The sequence below is a fragment of the Ceratotherium simum genome, chromosome 10 (assembly GCF_057802395.1).
Source record: "Ceratotherium simum simum isolate JZ-2026a chromosome 10, ASM5780239v1, whole genome shotgun sequence".
NCBI lineage: Eukaryota > Metazoa > Chordata > Mammalia > Perissodactyla > Rhinocerotidae > Ceratotherium > Ceratotherium simum.
In genome coordinates this window covers 65,616,133-65,639,752 of record NC_141909.1, presented here as the reverse complement: position 1 = coordinate 65,639,752, position 23,620 = coordinate 65,616,133, and the positions used below count along the sequence as shown (strand labels likewise).

At 37.1% G+C, this 23,620-nt stretch overlaps 1 protein-coding gene and 1 pseudogene across 1 annotated transcript in view; one reads left to right on the top strand and one right to left on the bottom strand.

Moving 5' to 3' along the window:
* LOC147916155 (phosphatidylinositol 3,4,5-trisphosphate 3-phosphatase TPTE2-like) overlaps nt 1-23,620 on the top strand; it is a 44,502-nt gene that overhangs the window by 835 nt on the left and 20,047 nt on the right. Inside the window, 8 exon segments of the mRNA XM_087435773.1 lie at nt 1,230-1,381; nt 2,834-2,884; nt 2,886-2,931; nt 3,077-3,140; nt 3,898-3,962; nt 14,069-14,129; nt 14,939-15,020; nt 15,123-15,217. Coding sequence (XP_087291899.1) covers nt 1,230-1,381; nt 2,834-2,884; nt 2,886-2,931; nt 3,077-3,140; nt 3,898-3,962; nt 14,069-14,129; nt 14,939-15,020; nt 15,123-15,217 — 616 coding nt within the window.
* LOC147916154 (serine/threonine-protein phosphatase 4 regulatory subunit 2 pseudogene) overlaps nt 7,469-23,620 on the bottom strand; it is a 92,453-nt pseudogene continuing 76,301 nt past the window's right edge.

The window sequence follows — 23,620 nt, the reverse complement described above, 5'->3', positions numbered from 1 at the left end:
CCAAAGAAATTACCAGGCCAACACAACCAAATGTGTCCCTCTTTATCAAAATGATTCTCCCTCAAAGGCGGCATTGGTCCACCAAGAGAAACAACTATCAAATCCCAATTTCCTAGTAGCTCAGGCTTTAATAGTATTGTTGTAATAACTGGCACTCCTAGTCTCCAATAATAGTATTCTAGAAGGTTCCTTCAACAGGTAAAACTTAAAGGGTTTGCAAAATGGGAGGCAGGCAGCTTTGATGTCATCTACCATGCCACGTTATTAAGAAGAGGAACATGTATCGTGAAGTATAAATATTAATACTTTATCATTGAGTTGAATCTAAATAAAGCTGACAGCATATTAAATACTAGGTAATAGATCATGAATAACTCCCTACCTCAGTTAAAATGAAAACTTTTGCTAAGGCACCCAGGAGATCAGAGGCATGCTCATCCCATCAGCAAGGCTTGGTAGTGAGGCAGCAGCTCATTTCTCTGCTGCTGGCTGTCTGAGAAGAGCAGGATGGAGTGAGCCCAGCCTTGGAGCTGGACTGCTGTGGGAGTCAGAGACTAAATTCCCCAGCCTCACTGCATCCAGAGCATTTCAGAAGGCAGCTTGATTGCTCTCCTGCTGAACTTCCACCCTCATGCCTTTGAGCTAAGAGACAGTTGCCCACTCCCAGGTTACTCAGAGCGTGAAGGGGGCTACCCCGAAGTGGAAGGCAGCTTCCCAGGGAGCACCAGTGCCCATGGCTGAAGGGGGCCAGTGCTGGGGAGGAAGGTGCAGCGGGTGGAAGTTCAGCTTTGCGCAGGGGAGGCCATACCAGCCACTGGGATTCCACCGTGGCTACAATGGCAGATGATGGGTTCGCAGGCCAAAAAAGTGGACCTGTCTCCCTCTCACGAGCTCCTCTTCTACACTCCTCACGACTGCAGCTGCTCTAAGGCTGTGACACGTTCAGCTCCTGTTGCCCAATAGTACTGCCCAGCATCTCGCCTTTCTCTCCCGCCGGTGTGAAGGCGTTGCTTGCCTCTTGTTCAACGGTTTGGTTCTCTCTCCTGCTAAACTTAAATTGCCATATTGATGCTTTTGTCATACATATGTATAAAATAATGAATATGAATATTTTCCCTTAGTCTAGTCTAGTAAATGCATTTTAGATAATTCATTAAAGTAGAATTGTTAATGGGGATGAGTCAAATAATTTTTGCTCTTAAAATTTCCCTGTTTCTTCTTTGGGGGAGCATAAACTTATATTTTTTGTTTTCCATTATAGGATATGGCGGTATTTTTCCGATTTACTTAACTCCTTAGATGCTGTCATTATTGTGGTGACTTTACTGGTTGATATCATTTGTACTTTTTATGACTTTAATTCTTTTGAAGATATCCCCAGGTAAGAAACATATGATTCATCTTTCTTAAAGTTTTTCTTTTTTTTTCTTTTTGCCTTTTCTGTGGCTTTCATTTTGTATAATCGTTTCAACAGTGAATGTGCTGATTCTGTGCCAGATAAGCTGCTTGAAAATGAAATGTTTAGATAAATCTCCACATACGTAGAAACTAAAGGGTGGTGGTATTTAGGGACCCATGAAGGGTATACACACTAAGTACCTTCAGTTGAATGAAGCAGACACGGGAAGAAGAAACTGGGGACTTTGCCTCTTGTACTAACTTGAACTTCTCTACATTTTGAAATTCCCACTAAATTCCCACTTGAGCTTCATCCACAAAATTTCTTACACATGAAATTCCTGGGTTTTTCCTATAACCAAGAGTATTGGTTTGAGCATGTGCAAAATATGAGTGACTCCAGTGATAATTTTCCAAAAAAGAGCAAATGGAACAGAAACCCAGGGGACATGGATAGCAACACAGAGGTGGAATTTTGCAGTATCATCGAAATGAAGAAAGCTGAGGCAAAGTTAGAATGTTAGGGATCAGGAAACTAAAATGTGTGTGAGGGACTGATGGCTTTTTCTTCTTCTTTCTGCTGTGGCACTGAGGAAAAGGAGAGCAATGTGTGCTGGGATGTGGACGTGGGGTGGCTCCCTAGGCTTATGTCTTAGTAAATAGCTTGCTTCCTTCTGCACTCCGGTTCCCAGGACTTCAGTTCAGGTCCCAGTGAAACTTGGCGTTATGTGATAGGCGTTTGGAGTTGTTTGAAAATAACTGGAGCCAGTGTGGTCCTCGGATCCGCAGCCTCGGCGTCATCTAAGAGCTAGAAATGCAAGAAGTAGAACCCCTCAGGCCCCAGTGACCTACTGAGTCAGTGTGCACTCAAGTTAGAGAAGCACTGGTCCAAACCATCAGTTCTCTACCATTCTGTTTTTTTCTGATGGTAGGAGAGACAGCAGCTAGCACCCTTGGGAAGTTTCTCATTCTGACTGATGTGTGTTCGCAGGGTAATGAACCTCTGTTACCCATGGCAGTAACAGAGGTGAGCGAAACCTCCGGTTTGTTTTGATGGGAAAAAGATTGAAAAATGCTAATCTTAACCCACGAAAGTTAAATCCACAAATTCAAAGCATCCATCATATAACTATTTCTCTAGACCAGAGTTTCTCAACCTCAGCACTATGGATATTTTGGACCAGATAGTTCTTTGTTGTGGGGGCCGTCCTGTTCATTGGTATTGAGCAGCATTCCTGGCCTCTACTCACTAGATGCAAGTAGCACCCCCTCACACACAGTTGTCATAACCAAAAATGTCTCCAGACATTACCCAGTATCCCCTGGGTGAGTGGGCGGGAGGCTTGGGGGGCAGGGAAGGGGGCACTAGACTTAGTCCGTATTGACAAAATCCTCGTTTATGAAGCAAAAATGGATCTTTTTAATTCATTGTTAGATTCGCCATTTTATTTCGACCTCTACGACTTATCATTCTGATCAGAATTTTCATCTGGCTTATCAAAAAGACATCTTGAAACACTAACGAGAAGGATGGTAAGTGGAGCAAAGCTATGTTTATGATTCAGAAAAAAGTTCGCGTTTAGGGAAATCCTGGCGAGTGTTGTAGATATGTATATAATGTTCTTTATTTTTATGTTGATTTATATTTTACAAGCTAATGGTTGTTTTAAACTCTCAGGTTTCAGAAAACAAACGGCGATACAAGAAGGATGGATTTGACTTAGACCTCACTTATATTACTGGTTTGTAAAGATTAATTGTTGATTTACCTATATTAACTTCACATTTTCTTGCGTTTGAGTAATTACATGTTTATTTTGTTCTTGCCTTGTCTAAGCCATGTTCTTTCAAAGCAGTCTTTCTCCATGAAGACATACACCACTGTGGTAGTGTGACATATTTGTAGTTTAACCCTGACAGTGGAAAATCTCCATTGTCATCTCAAATCAGAACTACTTGGTTACAGTACAGGAATTGAAGGAATTTTCAGCTGACTCCAGTTGTTCAGTTTAGAATTTATCGAGTTCTAGTAGCTATCCTGGGTCTCAAGGATCTCAGAGAGACTTGTTCTCTTCCTGGAACCGCAGAGAGTAAGGTCACTGTTTTGTGGGTCTTGGGTTTCTGAGTCAGGAGCACTGGAAAGCACCCTGGGAGTTCCCACGATTGCTGGAGCCCAGGTCTCCCTTTTTCCTTTAGTGTTTAGTTAAGAAATAAATTCTCACCAGGGGGAGCTCCGGACTGAGATCAGCACAAATCTGTTGCATTTGGCTGGAACCAGTCAAGTCTTGGGAACACTATGTGAGTTTAATGGTCATTATATTGGGTATTTTAATATGTTATGTTGAGTATCCTGAGGGTTAGTTGGCTTTTTTTCTGTCATTCCCAATCCTCAAAGTTCTTTTTTATGAAAAAAAGACTCTGGTTATATGTAAATTAAGTTCTCATTTATTGTTTCACATCTATAATGACATTTGTAATAGTGACTATTTTGACTTCCAGATCACATTATTGCGATGTCATTCCCGTCTTCTGGAAGACAGTCTTTCTATAGGAATCCCATTCAGGTAAGGGTATTTATCTAACAAATGCTCATATTTCTCAGTAAACAGACAGTGGAGTTATAAGTTTAACATTGGCACAGAGATGGCAGTATTCTCCTAACAATTTACTCTTTCAGGTAAAAAATTATAATGGATTGATATCTGTTAGCTTTTGCTGTGTTACAAACCACCCGAAAACTTAGTGACTTATAACAGCAACCATTTGCTTAGCTTATCATAATGTGGTTTAGGAATTTGCGTCAGGCTTAACTGAGTGGTTCTGCTAATCAGGAACAGGCTTAACTAATCTCTGCCGGGCTAACTCACGCATCTGTGGGCAGCTACTGGGCCTCTGAGGCTTGGCTGGTCTAAAATGGCGTGGCTGGATGGCTCCATGTGGTGTCTCCTTCTCCAGCAGGCTAGCTCAGCCTTGTTCACATGGTGGCAGGGCAAAGATCCCACAAGCAGCAAGCGAAAAAATGCAGGGCCCCTAAAGGCCCAGGCTCAAAACTAGTATAATGGGGCTTCTACCTGATTCTATTGCACAAAGTCAATTACGAACCCATTCCAGATTCAAGGAGTGGAAACTGGCTCCATATCTTGATGGCAGAAGTTGCAATGAACTGTGGCCATCTTTTGTAGTCTATCATAGGGGAGAAGGATGGGACTTCTTCAACTAAAATGTGTTTTCTTAGGTTGAGATCCTAAATTATAGTGGAGGCATACTGCTTTAAGTTCTGTGGATTAAATAAATTAATTTCAAACATACAATGATGTTTACTATGAAATTCCAGTTTAAAGTCATTGTTTTAAGATGTTTGCATATGTGTGTTGGTGTGTATACATTAGTGCAATTTACAGTATTTGTTATATCTCAGTAAAAATGTAATTATATATGTATGTCTATATATAAGTGTACATATATACACATGCAAATATAATTATACTTTTACTGAGACATACAAATACTATAAATTGCACTAATCTTAAGCATATATCTTGATGATGGAAAACAGTATGGAGATTCCTCAAAAAATTAAGAATAAAACTACCATATGATCCAGCTATTCCACTGCTGGCTATTTATCCAAAGAACATGAAAACACGAACGTGTAAAGATATATGCACCCTTCTGTTCATTACAGCATTGTTCACAATAGCCAACACTTGAAAACAACCTAAGTGCCCATCAAGGGATGAATGGATAAAGAAGCTGTGGTATATTTACACAATGGAATACTACTCAGCTATTAAAAAAAAAAAAAAGATGAAGTCTTGCCATTTGCAACAACATGGATGAACCTTGAGGGTATTATGCTAAGTGAAATGTCAGAGGGAAAAAGTCAAGTACTGTATGATCTCACTCATAAGTAGATGATAAAAACAACAACAACAACAAACACACACATAGGTACAGAGGTTAGATGGGTGGTTACCAGGGGAAGGTGGGAGCAAGGAGGGGGAAAGAGGTGACAGGGCATAGGTGTATGGTAATGGATGGTAATTAGTCTTTGAGTGGTGAACATGATGTAGTCTACAGAGAAATCAAAATATAATGATGTACATCTGAAAAAGAAAAGTATATATCTTGATGAAATTATATATAGATGTATATGCATGTCACCAACACCCTTATAAAGATATAGAACATTTCTTGCTCTTTTTCAGTCAATATTCCAACACACTAGAGGTAATTACTATTCTAACTTCTGTCACCACAGATTAGTTTTACTTTTTCTTGAATTTCACATAAGTGGAATCATATAGTACATCTTTTGTGACTGGCTTTTTATGCTCAAAATAAATTGTGTGAGATTCTTCTAATATTGTTGTATGTGCCATAGTTATTTTATATATATATAAAATTAATATTCATTGCTTTCTTGAATACTATATTGAAAGCCCAAGCATTCCATTTACATACAGAAATTATACAATTGTATACTGCTTCACAAAAGCAGCAAACATATTACATTCTACAAGATCTACTTTACAGAAATTAAAAAATTCTATCTATCAAAGAGACAGCTGAAGAAACAAGTATAAATTTGGCAGCCAGTAGTTTTGACAGGAAGTTATACAGCTTACATGGCTTAAACAATGTGAATTTGAAAATATTGAGTTTAGAGTTATCATTATGCTTTTGTGTTGATAGAAAAATATAAGACTGGCTGTTGAAGAATCATGTTTAAAAATATTTAATTCACTTCAAAATGTCAATGCAAAGTATTGTGCTTTCTCTGTACCCCTACACCTTCAGTCATTTAGCTCAAGTCTATTACTAAAGTGATGTATTAATTCTTCCAGTACAGTGGTGGTTCACACCATTCCCATTTGCATACTTTAGAATATATTAGATTAGAAAGAAAGGTGTAATATTCACAGATGTTCAGAAAAGCAAGCAAAAGGTCAGTGAACCTGCCCAGTTCTTCTGAGATGGTCTCATGTCAGCTTCATAAGCATTCATTCTAAAAAATGGTAAGGCAATGTTTGAACACAGTCTCCAAGATAAAGCACATTGTCTTATAAATAATGAAGTCTTTTTCTCAAACATCATAAAAGTAGACAAAAGAATTTTAGTTTGAAGAGATCTCTTGGAATGTGTTTAGCCTGATATTTCAGCAGCCTTAAGGTTCCCAGGGTTTCACAAGGACCAGATTCTGAATTATTCAGAAGAGAAAGAAACTGCTTTGAGAGAGATGAACTCAATCATTACCAATAGATAAAGTATCCACTGTATTCATCTCTTATAGGAACGAAAAAGATAACATTTGTCCCTTAGAATAATATATGTATATTTATATATAATATATAGTATGTATATTATATAATATATACAATTATATATAACTACATATAAAATTATAGTTATTTATAATGTTTAATGTATATTATATATAAAATATATTATTCCATTTATAAATATGTATAATTTATATAATAATATAAATTCATCTCTTATAGAAGCAGAAAAAATATAACATAGTCTCCCTTAGACTAACATATGTATATTTATATTTAAAATTATATAATTTATATGTAATATATACTGTATATATTATATACAGTATAATTATTTGTATATACTCATATCATATAACATTATGTTATATCTATAATCTATATATAATATATTACATTATATAATATAACCTGTATGTTATAATATATCCTGTATAATATATTACATATAACTATAAAACATTATTCTAAGAGGCAAATTTTATATTTTCTGTTTCTGTAAGAGATGAATATATATAATGTATATTTATAAATATTAATAATATATAACTATCATGAAACCCTACAATTCACATAGTAAAATGTTGAAACTGATGAAAATATGAAAACTGCTAGAGCTGTCAGAAAAAGACAAGACACAAAGATTTCTTGTGTATATGTAAACTAAATGTGATACTCTCCTCAAAGTTTAAAAATTATAATTATTACCATCCAGTTTAATACTTTAATTCTAAATTTTAAGGAATCTATACACAAACCACTGATTAACCAGACTCCCCAACCAAAAAAAAATCAGTGATAAGCAGGAGCCAGAGGAGCTGATAATTCACAGTTCCTATGTGAACAACTCTCTCAGGATTTATCCCATAAAGTACTTTATTTTACAACCTGCTTCTCTTGTAAAACTAAAGCTCCACTTCACTACATACAAACCTCGTACAGTGTGAAACTAGAATTGTATGTCAAATACTGCAGCTGAATGTTTCTAAATAATCTGTTCTATCGGTTCCTCAGTGACTTCTGTGGCTCATCCTCATTTTCTATGGATGATTCTGAGACAATCTCTCCAGTTCGACTGGTATTGGATCCTACTAATTATTCTGTTTCACTACTTACAGGGCCTTATAGTTTCACTTCCTTTGGAAGGCAAATCTTTCTCAGCTTGAGACAGACGAGATTCCTCCATTTGAGTCTTTTCCTCAGAAGTCTCTTCGTTCACAGTTAAGGCGTCGTCAGATTCTTTTTCTTGATTTTTTTCTTTCTGGGATCAAGTCTGTTGATGTCATTAGAGACTCTTCTTCCTCTTTGTCCTCTTCTGTACAGTGCTGCCTGATACAACCACTTGCTTTGTCTTTATTCTTAGATGACGATGATTCTTCTGTTTCTTCTACCGTAACTGAAGAGATTTCACTAGAAGTTGTTTGGCCATCTCTCCGACTTCACCTTCTTTGTCCAACTTGAGTCTTTTCACCTGATGTTTCCACAGCATCTTCATTTGATGTTTATTCACCTGATGATTAGATTTCCGCCTTGTTAGCAAAGGATACAACTCAGGACCAGCCAGATGGAAGAGATGCCTAGGAGCAGCGTATGGGGAAGGGCACAAAGTTTCCAAGCCCTCTCCAGACTCCCCGTTCTCCCAGCATTTCCACCTGCTCACCAACCCAGAAGAGCCTGTACTTCTTTAAAACTGTCTTGGCTTGGGCCGGCCCGGTTGTTTAGTGGTTAAGTGCGCACACTCTACTTCGGCGGCCCGGCGTTCACAGGTTCGAATCCCGGGTGCACACTGATGCAGCGCTTGTCGAGCCATGCTGTGGCGACGTCCCCTATAAAGTAGAGGAACGTGGGCATGGGTGTTAGCCCAGGGCCAGTCTTCCTCAGAAAAAAGAGGAAGATTGGCATCGGATGTTAGCTCAGGGCTGATCTTCCTCTCACACACACACACACACACACACACACACACAAAACACTATCTTGGCTTTCCTAGGTCCTTTGAGTTTCTATATAAATATCAGAATCAGCTTGTTAATTTCCACACACACACACCCTGCTGGTATTTTAGCTTGGATGACATTGACTACATAGCTTAATTTGGAGGAGAATCAGCATCTAAAAATATTGAGTCTTCCAACCCACAAACATAATATATCTCTCCGTTTATTTAGATCTTCTTTAATTTCTTTTAGCAACATTTTCACTGTACAGGCTTTGCACATCTTTTGTTAGTTTTATCCCTATTTGATGGATTTTGATGCTATTTTAAATGGTATTTTTAAATTTTGACTTTCTAATTGTCTGCTGCTGATACATGGGAATATAACTGATTTTTGTATGTATATCCAGCACCCTTCATAACTTCACGTATTCATTTCAATAATTAATTTGTAGATTCCTTGGGAACTTTTACATACATAATCATGTAATTTACTCTTTTCTTTCCACTTTTTATGCCTTTTATTTCTTTTTCTTTCTTTCTTGAGTTGTCTATGACTCCACTGTAATGTTGAATAGAAGTGGTAAGAGTAGACAGCCTTGCCTTGTTCCCAAACTTAGGTAGAAAGACTTAGCTATTTCACTGTTAGAATGATGTTTTCTAGAGGCTTTTTGTAGCTGTCCTTTACCAGATTAAGAAACTTCCATTTTATTTGTAGTTTGCTAAGAGTTTTTAATCATGAATTGGTGCTGAATATATCAGGTACTTTTTCTGCATCTACTGAGATAATCAAAATGTTTTTCTCTTATTCCATTGAGACTTTCAAATGTTAAAACAACCTTTTTTATTCCTGAGTAACCCCCTTTTGGTCTTAATGTATTATCCTTTTTATATATCACTAGATCCTATTTGCTAATATTTTATTTAGGGATTTTTGTATATATTAATGAGAGATATTAACTTCAATTTTCTTTTCTTGAAATGTGCTTATCAGCTGGTCTACAATGACCTTAGCGGGGTGTCTGGGGTAACTCATATGTGCTCCACATGTCTTCATCCTCCGTTAGGCTTGCCTGGGTCTGTTCTCATGGTGATGGCAAAAGGCAAGAGCTAGAGTGGAATCTTATAAGGGCTTTGCAAGCCTCTGCTTTGTGTCATCCCGTTGACCAAATCAACTCACATGATGATGGAGCCCAATATTAGAGTGAGAGGACACTACAAGATGGATACAGGGAGGGATGAAGAATTGGGACCATTAATGAAATCATTCTACCTTATTCTAAGGCAGGGAAACATTTCTATACATGTAAAACATTTACAAACAATAACTAATACATATTCAGAGCCTTGTGACTTGGAAAGTTGCATAAAATCCATTTGTAAATGTCCAAAAGGCCTTGAGGAAGGAGGCCTGAAGCATATCTTACCCAGGTTATGGTACTTCGATGTAAGGCGCGATTCAACCACTCCCTTGGCCAATTTTGAATAATTTTCTAAATTACTGTTTAATGTAGAAACTACTTAACCTCTTCCATAATGAGAACAGTTATGGAGTAATTTGACCAGGGTCCATTGGATGGATCATGGCACTTCTGGGCAGCCATCCCAAAATTGCCATAATCCATCTTTACTGATAAAGCATCCCTTGATTGCCAATATTGCTTTTTCAGTAGGTTCAGCTGATAACTGTGAGTTAATTATAACTTGTCTAAACGGAGCCAATTTTCTTTTGTAGATTTGGTGATGATAAATATCAATTTAACAACACTTAATACTAGCTGTTAAAAAAAAGCAAAAAATTTAATTTAGTGTGTATGTCAAAGCAAGGACATTATGTGTGGCTTCTGGAGTGGTCTCTAGACTTCTGGTTTCTATCAGTTATTATACTATTATCTTCTGGAATATTGACAAAGTTCTAATAAGTCATTGATCCCTTTAGCATTTTTAGTCAGCATATTCAAAGAGGAGATAATAAATCATCTGTTTTCATAAAATCTGTAAATTGAGAACCACCCCCAAAACACATCTACTATACATATTAATATTTACTCTCATCTTTTGCCAGATTGCAGGCTCAAGCAAACTCAAGATAAGAGCCATCTACAAACTATTTTAAATCAGGGTTGACTAAAGGGTGCGAGAGTCAGATCTGGGCATACTTAACTCCGAGAGAATGCTGAACAGTCATGTGGTTCTCCTTTACTCTCAAGAGGAATAAACTTGCGTGGTTATATTTTGAACAACACTGAATAGTAATATGCAGGGCAAACAGTAGGATTTCATAAGTGGTAAATGTGCTAACAGAGAAATGTCCAGAAGTGTTGCCTAGAAGTAGCAAGAATCGTGTGGATGTGGGACAGGAGAAGCAAGCACTGTGGTGGAAGTGTCAACAAGTTTGGCCACTGCTGCCACCACATGCAAGCAAGGAGGGTGTGCCTTCACCTCCACGTCGAGGAATGTGCTAAGGTAGACAGTAGACTTCTGGTGTGAACTATTTTGTTTAGTTAATATTTGAGTTAATATTTTGTAAACAGAGAGAAGGGTTTGGCTTATTTAGAAACTCAACGGTGGATGTTGTTGTAAAAAGCCTTTCAAAGAATAAACAGCATTTTCCTCTTTTGCATCCCAAGGAAGAGTTTCAGGAATTGTAAACTTAATAAGCCCATGTAAAGGCCCAGCCATTTAGAAAAATGAGATATCGATTACCTATAGTCCTAAAAGTCTTATTTAGCTTTTCGTTTTTGGCCTTGGTACAACTGAATATTCCTTATTCTGCTTGAGGACAGAAACTGTGCGTCTGGTGACAGATTGTGACTCAAAAATGTAGTTTCTTGGCGGAGTCGAACTTTTGTCTAGATGCTTTATGTCTCTGTTCAGCTAATTCAGATAAGAGGTATTTGGAGTCTTCAGGTAAACTACTTAGGTCAGAAAACACAGCAGTAAATTATCTCCATATTGAGTCAAGGATGGACTCATGGAGAAAACTCCAATCCTCAAGATCATTTTTTAAACATTTAGAGAAACATGAAGGAGATTTTTTTAAATCCCTGAAGCTTAACCACTCAGATATATTAATTTTCCCATAAAAAAGCAAATACTGACTATCCTTAAATGTGGGTATACTAAAGAAGGCTGCACATAAATTAACCACTGTGAAATAGTTACTTCTTGAGAGAATAAAGCCAGCCTTGGTGGTCAAGTGGATAAGATTCTGGCGCTCTCGCCTCTGCAGCCTGGGTTTGTTTCCTCATCAGCGAACGTCACACCAGTCGTCTGTTGGTTGTCATACTGTGGCGACTACGTGTTGCTGTGGTGCTGAAAGCTATGCCATTGGTATTTCAAATACCAAATACCAGCGGGGTCACCCATGGGGGACAGGCTGCAGTGGAGCTTGCAGACTAGACAGACTAGGTAGAAGGACCTGACCAGGGAGGGTTCTGCTCTGCTGTACACAGAGTCCTGTGAGTCGGAATCAACTCGATGCTGCTAACAACAAAAAAACAGCTGAGAAAATAAGGGCAGAAGCGTATTCTAACGGTTGCATGATATTTTATTAGTGCTGTAATTAACCTTTAGCGTTGGATGGTAAGTGTCAGTATTATCAATAACGCAGCAACAAAGGCATAAAGCTTCTTCTGCGTAGATTCCTAGGAGGGAAATTAACTGGTCAAAGAGTATGAATACTTTCAGAGTTCTTAATATATACTGCCAAATCCAAGGGATTGTATCAGCAATAAATCAAAGGTTTAATTTTCATGCCATATTTGCCAGCATTGGATTTTCTCATTAAAAAGGAAAGGGCTAATTTCATGGGTGAAAATGGCATTTCGTCGTCGTTTTGGCATCTTTATTGGTGAGGCTAAATATTCGTCTATGTAGGTTGTTAGCCAGTTGGATTTTCTCTTTTGTGAATTGACGTTTTTATTTATGGCCCATTTATCTATAGGGTGAGGCAGTCCTTTTTCAATTATTGTTAATGAGTTATTAGTTTATACTACTCTAACTAATTTATAGAGTATACTAGGCATCGTCCTCGTTCACTCAGTTTTACTGAAAAATCTCCCATTATTTGTTTGTTGTAGTGTGGCATTTTTTCAACAGAAGTTTCAAATTTTTATGAAGTCAAACATAAATCTGTTGATCTTCCATTGATTTAATCCTTAGTTCTTCCTCATCCAAAGACTTGATTAATGTTCACTTAAATTTCTTAGAGATATTTGTTGGGGTTTTATATTTGATTCCTCAATCCATCTGGATTTTATCTTGGTGTAAGGAATCCCATGCATTTTTGATGTGTGTAAGACTATTTATCCCCCCTACCACAGTCCTGTGCAGACTCAGAATGTTTATCTTTTTGATTTATTATTTTCTCCTGACAGGGATAATCAGTTTAACAAATTGATTACTTTAATACCTTAGTTTTCTTTTTCTCAATATTAAGCCAGGAAACATTGCTCTAAGGGTACTATACTAATCAATTTTTGAGATTTTTACAGTAACTTTTGTTTTTGACAGAGACACATGCACATGTGTGTGCTGCAGATGGATAAGTTTGCTGGAAATATTGTTGTATTAGTATGGTGATATTAACTATATTTTAAATAATAACCACTATTTATTTCTTATTTTAAAGTTATGCATATATACATATATGTGTGTATATACATACACATATATACACATACACATATACATATTCATTAGAAAATAAGAAAACACAGATGAGCCAAGAAAGTCTCCGTATTGCCACCACTTATCCAAAATTTGGGTAGTGGTTAAGTTTGCGCACTCTGCTTTGGCGGCCCGGGCTTTGCAGATTCGGGTCCTGGGGGCAGACCCACTCACCACTCATCAAGGCACGCTGTGGCAGTGTCCCATATACAAAATAGAGGAAGATGGGCACAGATGTTAGCTCAGGGCTAATCTTCCTCAGCAAAAAAATAAATAAATAAAATAAAATTTGATATAATGTGTTTATCTTTTTCTATCGTGCACACACACACACACACACAATCATACATACATTTTTTGCATTTATTTATTTAAATAGTGCTTAGATAGATTGTAATATCCAGATCATTATCTAAAAAGCATATCTATTTAGAATTAGATCTAAATGAGAATCATATACTACTGTGAACGAACGATTTGGTACAAAATTACTTAAAGCCCGTTAACCATCTAATTTCCTTCTCTGGTGTCTTTAAACAATGTGTATTTATGATAAGAGGCTGATCAGAGTAGTCAAGCACAACCTTGTGGGCTATTTGAAAACTATCAGTGGGTTAGATATGACTTGGAATGCACGTACCCTCATAGTCCCTGAATCTCCCCTAAAAGGTGCTAAGTGAGGGACAAGTGAATAAAAGGTAATAAGCACTTTAGGTTACTCCTAGGAAATGGCTTCTGTTGGTGCTGTGTGGATATATGTAATATACGTGTCCATCGATTTTAGGAAGTTGTGCGGTTCCTGGATACCAAGCATCAAAACCACTATCAAGTCTACAATCTATGCAGTATGTACATGACTAGATATTTTGCTACTATAGGTAGAAAACTGATCACTGCATGTAAGAAGATGATTCAGGTTTTCCATTTCATCTAGTCCTAAGTATTTGGTCATGGTAGGAAGTGAGTTAAAAGTGTCCATCTTGTGCTGGCCCTATTTGGTGGGAGAAGATAGCTCAACAGCACAAAGTGCCCTGTGAGGAGGCAGGAGGCTGGAGTAGAGGCGGACCCATTCTAGGAGGAGTCCGCTCTAGTGGTATTAGATTAGGAAAATATTCCTGTCTTTCCTGCCAGCTTTTTTTTTGGAGGCAGACAATTCAACAAATCGTACTCTAACCCACTAGGTGTGGGGTGTGAGGAGAGCAGGCCCCTACATGGAAAAAAAAAAAAAAGGAAAACTGTGTAGAAAACAATTATATCTCAGCTTACTACTTTGTCTCTCCTGAGTTTTCCTCTTCCTGTACATTAGATAGACATTTTCAGGAGGCAAGCATTTTGGTCAGCCACATTTGCTTCTGCTCTGTGGTGTCTAACTACCCTACGCTAATGTAATGAGTAGCCTGCTAGAAAATTTCAAGTAAGGCCTATTAAACAAACCAAAATAAGTTGGGCTTAGGTTACTCAAGATGGACAAACCACTACTGGCCTTATGTTTTTGAGACCATTTAGTTTCTTTTAGAGCAGCAGGAGCCAGTCAGAAAGCTCCTTTTAAAGATGGATAAGGAATTTCTAATAGAAAAGTATAACTTATTCATAGCTTGATCATTTACTGTGTTTATTAGGTATAGAAATATGACCTATATATCATTTATTTTAGGTGAGAAAGCTTATAATCCTGAGCACTTCCACCATAGGGTCCATCGAGTCATGATTGCCGACCACAATGTCCCCACTCTGAAGTAAGTTTTCTCCAAGTTGCCTGTCAGAAGAGGGCTAAATAAATTGAGCTTGATTTTTTTGAAGTATTTGAATTCAACTAAAAATCTTACATTTGAAATCAGTGAGATGCTGCAACTTGCGAAGGAAGTAGTTGAGTGGCTGGCTCAAGATACAGAGAACATTGTAGCGATTCATTGCAAAGGCGGCAAAGGTAACAACATTTTTCTTTTTATTTCTCTTTTTCTTAAGAAATTTGAAACATATGTTAAAGTGCAAGACCGAGATACATACTGCTATTAATCAGTATTAATAGTTGTTAACATTTTTTATTATTAGCTTCTACACTGAAGGATGGGAAGGAAAGAGGGAGGAGATGGGGAGGAAGGAAGAGAGGAAGGAAGGAAGAAAATAGGAATAAAAGAACTGAGGGCCGGCCCTGTGGCTTGGTGGTTCACTGCCGGCGCTGCCATGCTCGCAGCCCGGGTTCGGAGCCCGGGAGCGCATCGAGGCAACACTTCTCTGTCCATCCTGAGGCCGAGTCCCACATACAGCAACTAGAAGGGTGTACAGCTATGACATACAACTATCTAGTGGGGGTTTGGGGGCAAAAAATAAACAAAATAAAATCCTTAACAAAAAAAAAAAAAGGACTGAGCAATGTTGAGCGTACTTTCCCTTGTCTATTGACTATTTGGGTTTCTTCATTTTTGATTTGCTAAAATAATCTGTCGAAATACAAGCGGTGTTTACTGTCCGAGCCCTTTTACTCTATTTAAGATTATTCTTAAATTTTGTGAGAAACCTTTTAAGGTTAAGGAGTCAATAAGCGATGCTATTTCAAAACCCAAAATTATGCTGGAATTCTTATAGTGTAATGATACAAAGAAGCTGACTTTCTTGGCGGTAAAATGAAAAAAAAAAGCCGTTTCTAAATCCAGCCAATTTAAGTTGAGTTAGATTTTCTCTCATTCAGCTTCAAACTTTTAATAATCATCTAAGCATATCTCACAATTTTTGACAAACAAAGAATTATGTTTTTGGTGAGCTATAAAATGGCTTTTTATATTGAATTCCAGGAAAACACCACTCTTTAAAACTGGCTTATATAATTGAGTAGAATCAAGTTTTAGTGTTACTTGAACATGAGTTTCAAGCCCATTCGTGAGTAGGCAAGTTCTGTCTTCAGCTCCACAGGTTGAAGTCTTCTGTATATATTGGCAATTTACAATACCATGGATAAATGAAGAATATAGAGGTTGAACCATATGGAATTGCCAGTTTTTGACTATCTTTTACTTATAAAAATGGCCATTTCACATGGGTCAACCTAAAGTATTATAATTCAAGCAATTGGCTTCAGTTTTCTTTTCATTAAAGCTAATTCCCTGCTTGAAGCAAAACATTCATTTCAAATTTAATTTTTTTCTTTTTTCTGAGAGAGGACTTAACATTATTCTCTGTTCACGTCTTTCATTGATTTTCCTTTAAGACTCTTTGGAGGGCTGGTATTCAGCTGGTGTGCACCAGAGCAGCCTCTTTCTCCAAGTTTTCATTCGTATTGGTTTTCCCCTTTTCTTGTTGGTTAGTGCCTCCGTGTTACCAGTAGTATCATGATAGTCAAAACATTTATTGATTTATAGGACTTCTTTAAATAATCTGAATGCTCATTTTTTGTTAGTAGTTTATACTATAAATATCTCCTCCCACTGTGTTGTCTTTTAAATTTTATTATGATTTATTTTGTCACATAGAAGTTTGTAATTTTGAATGTAGTGAAATTCATCAGTCGAGTGTGTGTGTGTGTGTGTGGTTCATGCTTTTTTTGTCGTGTTTAAGAAATCCAGAGCCAGCCCTGATGGCCTAGTGGTTCAAGTTCGGCGCTCACTGCTTCGGCAGCCCAGGTCCACTTCTGGTTCTCGGAACCACACCACCCCTCTGTCAGTTGCCATGCTGTGGTGGTGGCTCACATATAAGACCTAGAATGACTTAACAACTAGGATATATAACTATGTACTGGGGCTTTGGGGAGAAAAAAAAAAAAGGAAGATTGGCAACAGATGTTAACTCAGGGCGAATCTTTCCCTGCAGGAAAAAAAAAAAAAAAAAACCCACCCATACTCTGAGATAGTGAAGATATTCTAATATAAAATATTAAAGTTTCATTTTTTACATTTAGGTCTTTAATTAGAATTTGGAGAGGGAGGTGTTTTTTTCATATGGTTGGAAGTTGTCCTAACACCATCTATTGCATGCTCATTTATTCCCCATTGATTTGTAATCCCTTCTCAGTCACTTATCAAGTTTCCATAAATGTTTGGGACTGTTTCTGAGTTCTCTATATCATGCTATTGTAATTTTTATGGCTTTATATGTCTTGATAAAGACAGAATTGTCTTGGCTTTTCTTACACTTAATTTTAGAATCATTTTATTAAGTTCTACAATAATATACATTTAGGATTTTTATTGGAACTGATTGAATTTATAGATTAATTTGATAAAGAACTGACAACTTTGCAATATTGAGTTGTACATGGGTTTTTTTTCTGTTTATTTGAACCATCTTGTCTGTCTTTCAATAATATTTTATACTTTTCTTCATGATGGTCTTGCATATCTTTTGTTAAATACTGCAAATGGAAGGGTTTTTCCTATTACATTTGGATTGTTTCCAGTTTTACTATTATAAATAATGCTGCTATGAAATACTCGCTTCTTGTTGCACATGTGCCCACATTTCTGTTGAGTATATGAACTAAAATTGTTGTGTCTTAGGATAATGAATCTTGAACTTTGATAGATGATATCATTTGTTTTCCAAAACAGTTGCACCGATTTACACTCAACTGACATTTATCAAAGTTCCAAGTGCTCCACGCTTCACCAATACTTTGGACTTCTCAGTTGTTTTTATTTTTAGCCATTGGGTGGATGTGTAGTTGTGTCTCATTATGGCTTTCATTTGCATTTCTATGATTATTACAGAATAATAATGAAACTGAGACAGCTTTTTCATAGGTTTATTAGCCACTTGGATATCCTTTTTTGTGAAGTATCTGTTTAATTTCCTTGTCCATTTTTTCTCCTGGATTGTTTGGTTTTTTCCAGTTGACTTGTAGGAGTTCTTTATTCTCGATTTCAACTCTGTTGTTTGTTATAGGTATTGCAAGAAAGGTTTTCTGTTCTGGAACATACCTTTTCTCTCTCTTACAGTATTTTTTGGTTAACAGAAGTTCTTCATTCTAACATAGTCAATGTATATTATTCTTTCTTTTTATAAGGATAGTGTTTTTGTGTCGAATTAAGAAATCTTTCCCTGAGTTTAAAGACATTCTCTTATATTATCTTACAGAAGGTTTGTTCCATTTGGAGTTGATTTTTGTGTGTGGTGTTAGGAAGAGGTCAAGTTTCGTGTTTTTCCATATGGCTCTCTGATTGTTTCAGCACACTAATTGGAAAGACTTTCATTTCTTTACTGCTCTGCGGGACATGGATCTGTTTCTGAACTTTCTATTCTGTTCATTGCTCTTTCATCTACCTGTGTGCCAGTAACACAAATTGCTTTCTAATAAGTCTTGATTTACAGTCAAGGAAATCCATCCATCTTGTTGTTCTTCACAATTGTTTGGGTTTTTTAGGCCATCTACATTTCCACATAAATAGGGAATCACCTTGTCAAGTTACACACACACACACACGCACACACGCCTGATGGAATTTTGTTTGGAATTATATTGAATCTGTAGATTGAGGAGAATCGAAATCTTTACAATACTGTGTCTTCCAATCCATAAATGGAGATATCCCTCATTTGGTTAGGTCTTCTTTAATCTCTCTTTATAATGTTTTCATTTTCTGTGCAGAAAGCTTGTATGTTTTCATTAGATTTATTCCTGGGTATTTGTTATTTTTGATACTATTATGAATGATATCCCTTTAAAATTTTTATTTTCTAAATGTTTTTATTGTTGCTTTAAATGCAGTTGATTTTATTAATTTTGCAATCAGCAGCTTCATTAAACTCTCTTATTAATTCTACTAATTTATCTGTAACTTCTTTGGGATTTACGGCACAGGATTACATCATGTGAAAATAATGAACTGTATTTTCTCTTTTCATTTTTTTTTTTCCCCCAGCCGTGGCTAGCACTTTTGGAGAAGTGTTGAATTAGAAGTGGTGATAGTACCCATCCTTGTTCTGTTCCTGCTCTCAAAGGAAAGGCTTTCAACAACATCTCGTCAATTACTTTAGGGTTTTGTGTGTGCCTGCGTGTGTATGTGTTTGTTTTTAGATACTCTTTATCAGATTAAGAAATTCCTTTAATTTGCTAAGAGTTTTTAACATGAGTGGATGTTGAATTTTATTGGAAGATTTTCTGAGTCTTTAAGATGATAATATGCTTTTTCACCTTTATTCTATTAAGCTGGTTGATTATGTTGACTGATTATCAAATGGTAAACCAACCTTGTATTCCTGGAATAAACACAATTTTGTTGTGCTGTATTCTTTTTTAATAAATTGCTAGATTCAATTTTGTTCTGCTTGTTTTGAGTATACTTATTTTCTTTTACTACTTTCTTGAATTGAAAATTTAACTAATTAAATTTTAATTTCTTAGCTTTGTGATCTATGTATTTAAAGTCTATGTATTTTCCTGTTAATACTGCTTTAGCTAACTTCCAGTTGTCTTATAGGTACTGCTTCTGTTGTCATTTAGTTTTGAATAATTTATGATTATTCTACTAATTCTCATAAAAATAATTCTCCTAAAAATTACCTGATTTTTTTAACACAGAGATTATGTAGAAGTGATTTTTAAACATCTGGATTATTTAGAAATTATTTATTTTAAATTCCCTAGTGCTTAGGAGTTTTAGCCATAGTTTTCTCATTGATTTTTCATTGTATTTGTTCAGAGATAGTGATCTAGAATCAAAGTGAGGTCCATGGACTAGCGGCATTAGCATCAACTAGGAGCCATTTAGAAAAGCAGAATCTCATAACCGCCACAGACCTACTGAATGAGAATCTGCATTTTAATACAATCCTCAGATGACTCGTACACCTTGAAATTTGAGAAGCACCAATCTATATGATTGCTCAGTAATCACTGTAGAGTTTTTGCCTTTTATTCTTCTCCCTCTGGTTTATCTAAAGCTTTGGTTCACGCTGGGAACTGATTTAACCATTTTTCCTTCAACTTGGAGAAAAGAGCAATGCAAACTTTTAACATTTTTGGCCCACTCAAAGCTCACTTTTAGGAATGTTTGGCCCTTTCTCCTTCTACTTGGAGGAGGGAATAAAAACCAAGGGCATCACCTGGGTTGCATGTTTTCCTCACTTTAGCCAGCACAGCCAAAATCTGCTAGGGGAGCCAGCAAGCCAACTCTCATATGGTTGGATCCATCATTTCTACTTCCATAGGCAACTTCTCCGTCTCACAACAGCACCTGAGCTGCTGTATCACACCACTGGTAACTCCACAACCACTCAGGCACCAAAGATTTGTCATACCATCCCTTCATCCTTCCTTTTCCCAAACAATGCTTTTGCCATATTTCAGCGAGTCAGGGTCATTTTAGTGAATCCCACTTCTACCACCAGCTGTGTCAGAGGCCCCCAAGACCCACCTCCAGACTCAGTGATTCTCCAGAGGACTCACGGGACTCAGCATATAGTCATATTCATGGCTATGATTTATTACAGTGAAAGGATACAAAGCAAAATGAGCAAAGATAAAAGGTGCTTGGGGCAAAGTCCAGAAGAAACCAGGCACAAACTTCCAAGGGTCTTCATCAGTGGAGTCACACAGGATGTGATTAATGCCTTCAGCAGTGAGTTGTGACAACACATGTGAGATCAGGAAAGCTCATTAGAGACCTAGTGCCCAAGGTTTTTACTGGGGGCTGGTCACATAGACACCTTCTCCCTGGCACACGCTGAAATTCCAGACTCGCGGAAGAAAAGCAGGTGTTCAGCATAAACCATATTGTTTGCATAAACGGTTTAGGCACAGTGAGCCAGTCTTATCTGGGAATGGTGGGAATCCTCCCGAATTCCAATTTCCCAGATGCCAGCCAAGGCAAAACTTGCAAGCAAGCCTATGGATAGCAGTCTCAGGCCTGCTATGTTAACTCTTTTCTGCACGATGATATTGGGTCTTTGGAATTTGTTGACACTTTCTTTGTGGTGTAATATAGGATCCATTTAAAACTATAACTAGAAATCTCATACCTAGAAGATAATGTATATTCTCTAATTTTCTTGAGCAGGGGCATCTATCTATCCATTAAATCAATCTTATTAATTATATTACTCAAATCTTTATATTTACTATTTCTTATCTTTTTTACTATTTCTTTCTTTATATCAACTATTTCATGTGTTGGTTTCTTCTTTTTATTCTGTCAACTCTTGCTCTTTATCTTTCACAGTGTGTTGTGAGGTGCATGCAAATACATGATTATTATATCTTCTGAATGGATTCTTTCTGCTATAAATTTGTCATGATTTTATGTTCAACCTTTCTGTGTCATTTTGGTTTAGGTCTGTCTCTTGAAACAGCATATACCTGCATCATTAAAAATGCAGCCTTAGTGGCTCCATTTTCAATGTATTTATTGTGATTGCTGACATATTTGGACTTATCTGTGGCATTCAATTATGTGTTTTATATTTACCACAATTTTTCTGTGCTTCTTTTTATCTCTTTTCCTGCATTCTGTGGATCCTCTCACCCTTTTCTTCTTCCTCTAATAGTTTATTTTGAGGTTTCTTGGCTTCACCTCCTACCTACCAGTTTGATTCCTCTCTCCATTTCTGATCCTCTGTGTTTTCCTTGCCTTTTCATTATTGAGTTCAGCCATGTTTTTTCTCTATCATTTCCACATGTTTGATATAGAGGTGGAAGTTTTTCAGTCTACCGTTGGTGCTCAAATCATCATCTTGATTTAGAAATAGAACTTTCAATCATCTTTGTTAGATTTATTGAACTCTAATGCAAATAATACTCAGATTTAATATTCTCAGTATGCTTGTAAAGAAAACTCTTTAGAATTTCTTAGAATATTTTTTTGTCCTTTATGGGAAAATGGTAGAACAGAAACCTCCTTGCCAGATTTGCCAGATAAATAACAAAATACCTGAAATGAAGCAAAAAGAAAAAAAAAGGTCCAGCAAAGGAAACTCCAAAAACAGTGATCCAGGGTACAGTGAAAAAATACTGAAAAATCCAGAGGAGTCAAGCAAGCCTGCAGGTGACTGGAAAAGGCAGTCATATTAGTGGGACATAAAGAAGTTCAAGACTAAGATAGATAAATGGATTGATTTCGTAAACTTGTACATATCTACTGTGATATCTACTGTAAAAGGATAAAAAGAAAAAAATGGTTATGTAAGAAAGCATTTGGAAATAAAATTGGAAAGCCATAATAAACTTGTAAATGCTACAGAACGGTGTTCCTCAAAGTGTGCATATCATTATGCAGTTGGTAATAGTGGGATAATTAGCATTAAACTGTCTGAATTTAAATCCTAGGACCGTTGCTAACCACTTGGGTGAGTTAGATAACCATTCAAGACCTCAGTTTTCAGGCCGGCCCCGTGGCTTAGCGGTGAAGTGCCGCGCTCCGCTATTGGCAGCCCGGGTTCGGATCCCGGGCACGCACCAACGCACTGCTTGTCCGGCCACGCTGAGGCCACGTCCCACATACAGCAACTAGAAGGATGTGCAACTATGACATACAACTATCTACTGGGGCTTTAGGGAAAAAAAGGAGGAGGATTGGCAATAGATGTTGGCTCGGGCGGTCTACCTCAGCAAAAAGAGGAGGATCAGCATGGATGTTAGCTCAGGGCTGATCTTCCTCACACAAAAAAATAAATAAATAAACTTAACAAAACAAAACAAAACAAAACAAAACCTCAGTTTTCCCATCTGTAAACTGGGAATTGTAATACCTACCTGAGACGATTGTTAAGAAACTAAAATGAGGTAATGCATATTAAACTGTGTAGTAGACCACCTGGTAAATAGTAAACAGTGAATAAATGGTAGCTCTTATAATTATTAAAATGGGGTCTAAAGATAGCCAGCACCAGAATCATTAATGAGGAGGAAGTGGCGATAGCAAGTGTAGACTAGGGACTCAAGCAGCTTGGCTGTAAAAGGACAGAGAGAATTTAGTTGTTTGGGCATTTGGGGCTGATAGAGAGTGTTGTTTATAAGACAGCCTTGAGGGGACCTGAATGTGTTTATTTGCCAAGGGAAAGAGGTCAGAGAGAGGGAGAGGTTGAAGATACAGAAGAATGGGGACTAATAAAGTCAAAACCCTGAGTTGAGAGAAGAGGATGGGGTCCAGAGCCCAAGTGGAGGATTTGGCTAAATGAAGAGGAGAAACTCCTCACCAATGAGATTCAAGGGAAGAGGCGTAGTCACAGGAATAGACATAGTCACAGGAAGATTGTAGGGGGCACTGGGAGGCAACAAGTTATGGGAGGTCTCGCCTCTGTGAAGAAAAGAAATGAAGCCGCAAACTCAGAGTCAGTGGGAAGGTAGACCATTAATTGATATTATTACCAATATGAAAAGTTGTGTGATTTTTCTCCAGCAGTTCTCTGC